Source organism: Tupaia chinensis, unplaced genomic scaffold, assembly GCF_000334495.1.
Source record: "Tupaia chinensis unplaced genomic scaffold, TupChi_1.0 Scaffold149383_1, whole genome shotgun sequence".
Taxonomy (NCBI): Eukaryota; Metazoa; Chordata; class Mammalia; order Scandentia; family Tupaiidae; genus Tupaia; species Tupaia belangeri.
In genome coordinates this window covers 2,418,538-2,425,879 of record NW_006209227.1, presented here as the reverse complement: position 1 = coordinate 2,425,879, position 7,342 = coordinate 2,418,538, and the positions used below count along the sequence as shown (strand labels likewise).

General features: G+C 56.2%; 1 protein-coding gene across 2 annotated transcripts in view; it reads left to right on the top strand.

Annotated features, from left to right (window-relative positions):
- Nucleotides 1-7,342, top strand: part of NGEF (neuronal guanine nucleotide exchange factor) — a 130,430-nt gene that overhangs the window by 81,735 nt on the left and 41,353 nt on the right. For both annotated transcript variants that reach the window (XM_014585265.2, XM_006171146.2), the window contains 2 exons: nucleotides 564-706; nucleotides 6,788-7,080. In XM_014585265.2, the coding sequence (XP_014440751.2) occupies nucleotides 564-706; nucleotides 6,788-7,080 (436 nt within the window). The remainder of the gene's footprint in view (nucleotides 1-563; nucleotides 707-6,787; nucleotides 7,081-7,342) is intronic.

Below are 7,342 nucleotides of genomic sequence, written 5' to 3'. Positions count from 1 at the left end.
ACTCCCGCCGCGACCCCCGTCGAGCACGCACTCCATCCGGTGGAGGCTGCGTCCCGCCAGGGTCCTGGCGCCCTGGTGCCTGCCGGGGGTGTTCTCTTGCACCCTCGCGCAAGGCGCCCTGGGCGTGCGCGTCTGACTCAGGGCCCCCCTTTCTGCGCCGCGTAGCCCTAGAACAGGAGGATCGGGTCCCGAAAGGGGCTGGGGGCGTGCGACAGCGAGAGACCCTGGTGGCCTCCTGGCCGCGGGACCCGTCGGGGCGACCAGGCGGCGCCGCGGAGCTGGCGGAGCGCGCCAAGTTTCCGACGCCTGCCCGCGAGCTCCAAAAACATGAAGGTTTGGGCGGGCTGATGTGGGAATGAATCACCCTGTCGCGCCCTGGTGCGGTGACCAAAAGGGCCTGTGGGGCCCGCCCGGCCCGGAGGGACAGAGGCGGCTCCGCCCTGACTGTCCAGGCCAGGGTCCGGCCCGCCAGCAACCGCTTGTGCGGATGCCTCTCGCGAGCCGGCCAAGGTATGTCGTTGCTTAAAAATAACCAGCTCCTTGTCTACCTCGCTCCCTGGCAGCGAGTCGTCCTCCACCCCGGGAAATGGAGCCACGCCCGAGGAGTACCCGGCCCTCGCCGACAGCCCCACCACGCTCACCGAGGCCCTCCAGATGATCCGCCCCATCCCCGCCGACTCCTGGAGAAACCTCATCGAACAAATAGGTGGGTGTCCCGGCGCAGGCAGGGCTGCATGCGAGAATGTGGACCCCTGGTGGCCCCAGGGGGTCCCCCACCCCGTGGGACCCTGGAGTGTTCAGTGTGGGCCAGCGCGTCTCCATGGGTAAGGAGCAGTTCCCACCTCTCCGCTTCTAACCGATCCCCTGCGTTTTCATAGTGCTGGGCCTTGGCAAATGGGTTTCTTTCCTGCTTTCTCATGAGACGTCTTGTTACTTCTGCCAGAAAGACCCTGGCTGGGGGTTAGCAGGGGCTGCTGGCCATGCCACAGAGGACTCCCAGCGCTCTCCTGGAGGGGCCTGGGAAAGACCTGGAGCTAAACATGCGGGTAGCAGAGCTGGAACTAAAGAGGGAAGCCTGGGGAGAGGCCGTCCTGGCTCAGCCAGGCTGGCCACCCCCGTTGAGGTGGGGCAGGATGGGTGGTAAAGTGCAGAGGCCCTGCCTAGGAGGGGACACCCAGCACCGAGCCAGAAAGGGCGGCCAGGCGCAGCTGTCTCAGTGCCCGGTTGCAGAAGCCCGGGAGTGCGGGGTGGAGAGATGGTGTCCCTAGACCTCAAGTCACTAGTGACATTGAACTCCTGATGGGCCCCGTGTCATCACTGGGGCACCGGTGAGTGGGCAACGTGAGTTCCATTTCTGAACATTGTACTGGCTGCTCAGAAAAGCTTTCTGTCCCTCCATGTCAGAGCCCCAGCGGCCTATTTATTAAACACAGATCCTACGTTGAAAACATCTTTCCTCCACGTGTAATTATGGCCCTCAGTCCCAAACACTTGGGCAGACAGGAAGTGTCCCCAGGATGGAAGTGGGGCTTCTGCTGCCATAGGAGACCTGGAGCTTAGGCGACGTTTGGGGGCCATCCCACTCATCCCTGGCAGGGATCTTTCTAAACCAAAGCCCAGAGCTGCTGAGTGGAGCTGAGCCCTTGCAAAGCTGAGGGGGTGGCGCGTGCTGCAGGCTGTGAAGCTGTGCTGACTCCCGGAATTTCGTTCCCAGCAGTGGGCCTCTTGTGCCAGGCCCCCAGGGGGTGGCTTTTCCCTTTGTTTGTTGGGGGGAATGGGAAAGGGCTGATCTGAAACAGATGCCAGCTAGGAGAACCTTGTTTTGAAACAAAGACTCCCCAAAGCCCCTTTTTCCAGCTCTCTGCCATGTTGTCCTTCGTAGTGACAATCTGGCCTGGAAACTTCCGCTTCCATGCTCTTAAAGGGCTTCCCCATGGCTACGGTCGGTGTCATGGCTAGGAAGGGCATGGCTGGGAGGAGATTGCGCCTCCTCCTGGCGAGGTTCCCACCTGCACTGTGGGTACGGACATGTATTGGGCCAGTGGTCTAAGTGCCTAGCTGGGAGTCAGGGCCCCGAGTTGTAGTGCCTCTCATCTCAGATCTCAGCTTCCCCATCTGTGATGTTCTGAGACGTGTCTCCCCTGCCTCCCACCTCTGTCTCTGAGGGCATCATGTGAGCCTCTTTTTTGTCCTGGCTCCTGGCATGAATAGGTGCTCACGCTGGAGGAGGGCACAGGGCCGTCCCTGCCTCCGTCTCAGACCCTCATCATAGGCTGATGGTCTGTGCTGAGCAGATCCCGCCAGCCACCTGGCTGCTTTCAGAGTGCCTGTGAAGTGGTCCTTGCTGGTACTAGGACAGGACAGAAGGTTCCTGAAGGCACAGTGCAATGGAGGGGAGGAAGAGGGGCCCAACTTGGGGGCATTCTGTGGCCCGCTGCAGTGGACCCTGCATGGCTCCGACCAGGCCAGACAGAATTATGTCTGGACTACACATCCCTGCACTTGGCCGGAGCACAGTCCGTGAGACTGGTTGCTTTTGTGTGTGAGTGTGTGAGTGCGTGTGCTGCTGTTGTGGCCTCAGGCATCTAACACAATGCTTGGCACACAGAAGGTGCTCTCTGACTAACAAATGAGTTCCCTGGCCCGCAGAAGTTTCGGTTGGAAGCACTCAAAGAAAAAATCTCTTTGGAAAGAGAGTTTGAATGAGTCAAGGGGCTTTGGTAGACGGAGCTGGGCTCTGCTTCCCCCTCGACAGCGTGGCCAGCCTGCTGTAGGCTTTAACTCAGAGACAGAGCTGGGCTTGCAGTCCCACCCGCGCGATGTCACGTGCCAGGTACAGGAGAGCGGAGCAGCACAGGAAGCTGTGTTTTCCGAACGCACGGAATGGAAGCAGGAGAACAGAGTATACTAGCAGAACACTGAGCACGGAAATCTAATCAGATAAGTATCGGGTTGTCGGCAAAGTCATGATGCGCTTTTCCATAAAAATCAGAGAAAAAAATACATCGTGGCTTTTCCAACAGCCCTGTAGCTCCTCAGGTGAAACTACGCAATTCGAATTATAATCTGACTTTAAGGCAAGTATTTGAAAGGTTATAAAAACTGGTTACACAGTGTGTCAGATAACTCTGTAATTACAGTAACTCCAGGAAAATAGGTAGCTAAATTCATCTTCTACAAACCTCAGGAAAAGTACAAAATTTTTAAAAATTCTAGACTTGTGCTGAGCGTCTTTGACTGCAAGTAACAGAATACTCAGAAAAAGCGATCTTGACAGTGGAGGCGTTCTCAGTTAGTGAGTCCAAACGTGGAAGACCCAGAGCTGGTCCACTCAGCCCGTCACCCAGCTGCTTTCCCCCCCTTTCCTCCTCCATTTGGGGTCTCACGTTGCAAGATGGCTGCCATCGGTCCAGGCATCACATCCTCGAACAGCCATGTGTGGCAAAAGGAAGGGTAGAGGGCCAGCAGGTGGTGTAGTGGTTACGTCCTTGACTCCCACATGGCCTACTGAAGTTTGAGTCCCAGACCGTTGGCTTGAAATCATCCTGGGCATGTGCGCATGGGTGTCCAAGATCCAGGGAGGAGAACGAAGGAGAAGAGATTGTGGTGTGACCATCCCTTCTGGAGGGTGATGTCTTCGCTTTCCCTCTCTCTGTCTCTGTCTCTCTAGCAAAGCACTATGGCAAAAACTTCTGAAAAAAAAAAAAAAAAAGGAAGGAAGAAGAAGGGTAGTGTGTCTTCAAGTGTCTCCTGGGGAGGAACGTCTGTTTGGGAACCCCTTAAAAGATGTCCCCTCCTTCTCCTTGGTCATCGTCTCAACCCACGCCTACTTCCATAACCGAACACCTTGGACTGGCTAGTTTGTACATGGTAGAAATTGATTGCTCATGGTCTGCACACCGGCAAGCCCAGGGTCAAGGTACCAGCAAACTCAGTGTCCAGTGAGTCCTGGTGTTTGCTTCCGGGTGACACTAACTCCCTTCATGAGGGCAAGACCCTCGTGCCTTACTTCCTGCAAGGACCTTCCCCCTAATACTGTTCCCTTGGGCACGAGGCTCCCACGTGCGACCTGGGGAGCTGGGCACATGCAGACTGGCGGCCAGGCTCTGCCACTCGCCGCTGCCCGAGCCCACCCTGGCAAGCAGAGGGCAAGAATCACAGTGGGTTTCTATCAGTCCACATTCCCCCACTTTCCTGAGCAAGAGCAGGTCGCCACTCAGCAAAAGCTCTCCCACCAACTAGGAAGAAGGGGTGTCGGGGGAGGACGGGCCGCCAACAGCGTCTGCCATCCTGTGGCTTCGGAAGCAGTTTCCACCCCGAGTCCCCACGGTGCTGACATTCTCGTCTCTTTTCGGCATTTATAGCACGGTGAGATGTTCCAAATAGTATTTACCCACGACTTGCCGACTACTCCAGACCTAAGAGGTCTTTCAAACTCCACAATATTCCAGATTAGACCCTTGTGGTGCTTAGAGGCTGCCTCTGTGAGAGGCATTTGCAAACACTTGTGGGGCTCCCCTGTCGAAGGCGCCCTGCTACAGTCGCCAGTGCATCCGAGTCGGCTACGGAAACTGGCTTCTTTAAACCTCTCCGGGCACAGGAACAGCCCAGTAGCCTAGCGGGTAAGGGGGTAGGAGCCCACGTGGCCCATGCAGTTTGAATCCAGGCCTCAGCAGCTTGAAAAACATGCCAACTACGTGTGTGCCCCAAATTCCGACAGGTGAGAAAAGGGGAAGGGGCTGAGGCAGGACCACACCTACCGGTGCTGTGGAGCGCTTTCTCTCTCCCTCTCTGTCTCTCCCTGGCCAGCGTCCGCAGCCCCTGGCGATTTCAAACCAGTCTGCAAGCACAGCATCAGAATCAAGGACAGGAATTAGCTGCGGTCCAGGTAGTAGTATCCTGTGCTCATGATTAAACCCACTTACGTGTGACGGGAAAACAGGTTTCCCACACATCTTCAATCCGAGTTGCACTTATCACTTAGACTCTTAGACTTTTAGATTCCTTTGTCAGATTAACTCCATGTTGCATTCTGCTGGAGGGTAACACTGTAAAATCACAAGACCTTCGCTGCTGAAGTCGGTGCTACACTCGTGTAGCAAAAACGCTTTCTAATTCAGAGTTGTGGAGCATCAGAGGCTAGCAGATTGAATCCATAGGGCAGCTTTATTAAGACCCTGTTCATGGATAGAAATTATCTAGCACATTAAAGATTGCAAAGGTAGCCTTTTTTTTTTTCTACTCTGTGTGTGTGTGTGTGTGTGTGTGTGTGTGCGTGCGTTTAATTTTCATTGCCAGAGAGAGAGAGCTGGGGAGAGAGGGAGAAAGCACCCCCAGTGGGCATGGTCATGCCTCAGTCCTTTCTCCGTTTCTCCATCCCGTCAGAATTTGTGACGTGCATGCACATGCACCTGGTACGTTTTTCACGCCGCTGGGGCTGGGATTTGAACTGGTGGTTGGTCATGCAGGATCCAGCTCCTTTAACCACTAGGCTATGGGGGCTGGCCCTAGAAAACATGTAACAACTGGGTGAAGAAAGGATAGTCATCAGGGTGCACACTCCATCGTGAGAGTGAGCGCTTTACAAGTGGGACGTCTTTCTGTACTGTAACTTTCCAGGTAGAATCAATTTTTTTTCATAGAAAGACAGACCAAGAGGCTCAGGCCACTCTCCCCAGCCCCAGAGCAGAGTGTCCAGCTGCCTTCCGGCCTCTCCACCTGGTGCCCCAGGCAAAATCGAGACCGCGCCGACACCCCACCCTCTGGCCAGGCTTCTGGTCATGTTCCTTGTCTCCAAAATGGTGCACCTGGATGTCATTCACGACCTAGTGCAGCCAGTCCCCCAGGCCAGTCCTCTGCCATAATCACCACCACTTGGATTCAGGGTTCAGGGCTCTGTGGTGGTTCTCCTGGGAATTGCCACCCCCCTTTCTTCCCAGCCCTGGTTCTCCTAGAAGGCAGATGAGAATGTGCTTGCCTCAGGTCTCCCAGGGCCTCCCCCATGCCCCAGAGATAGACGCCCGGCTTGTGGGACCCCACACAAGACCCTTGAGGTCTGACCACCTGTCTTCCCACCCTATGGCAGCAGAAAGGCCCCCTCCACACCCCCATGGCTTCCTGCGTGTGGAGGAGCCCCTCTACCTGCAGCCAGTGCCTGGGGAGTGGGCCTGTCCCTGTGATAGCGCAGCTCCGCTGTTCGCATGCTCCACAGCGCCTCTGAGACCTGGAATACCGATACTTCAAGTGCAGTCGGTCAGGGGAGTGAGCCTGAAGCCATCCAAGCAAAAACGAATGTTTCCCTCAGGAATCATGAGCCTGATGAAATATCGATTTTTCCTTCAGAATGAGAATCGCAGCTGCTCCCATCTCACAAATGAATATGCTCGAGTTTTAATATTGACACGTTTAAGTCTGCGGAAAGTGTCCTGCCGGGGCAGGGACAGAACTGGGACCACTCCACCAGCTTTGTACACACGCCTGTGTGTGAACACGCCAAGTCCTGGGTCTTTGTCGGCCAGGCCCGGGGGGAAGCGCATCCCTGTGTGGTGGGAATTGTTCAGGGGTTTCTTTATTTGTTGGGGAAACCTTACACATGCCTTACACGCCCAAGAAACAGGGACGACGGGGTCCCTTCTGAGGTGTTGGGACCCGGTGCCAGCTGGCTCTCTGTGTGCTCACAGGCAGAGCGCCCACTGGCGACAAGAACATGAAGCCCTGACCTTGCGCTCTGGAACCATCTTCCTCCAAACTCTTCCTCTTTTCTTCCCCACACGTCTGTTGATTTCAGGGCTCTTGTATCAGGAATATAGAGATAAGTCAACTCTGCAAGAAATTGAAACCAGGAGGCAACAAGATGCAGAGATCCAAGGCAGTGATGGGTCCCCAGCCAGCGAGGACACTCCGGAGGAGGAGGAAGAAGAGGAGGAGGAGCTGCCCAGCCCACCTGAGAGGAAGGCTCTGCCCCAGATCTGCCTGCTCAGTAACCCCCACTCGAGGTTCAACCTCTGGCAGGATCTTCCTGAGATTCAGAGCAGTGGAGTGCTGGAGATTCTGCAGCCAGAGGAGATCAGGCTGCAGGAGGTAGGTCGGCCAGGGCGGGGCTTCCACTATAAGGGTGCAGGTGCTCACTGACCTGCCCGGGGCTGGTCGGGGGCGGGACTTCCCACTCTAAGCCAACAGGTGCTGACTTCCCAGTACAGGAATGGCCGGGGCGGGCCTCCATGCTCTGAGCGCACAGGTGCCGACTGGCCTGCCCGGGCTGGCCGGGGGCGGAGCTGTCATGCAGAGTGTTCGGGTGCCTACTTACATGATGGGGAGAGGCTTCCTCGAGAGGGGGAGGTTC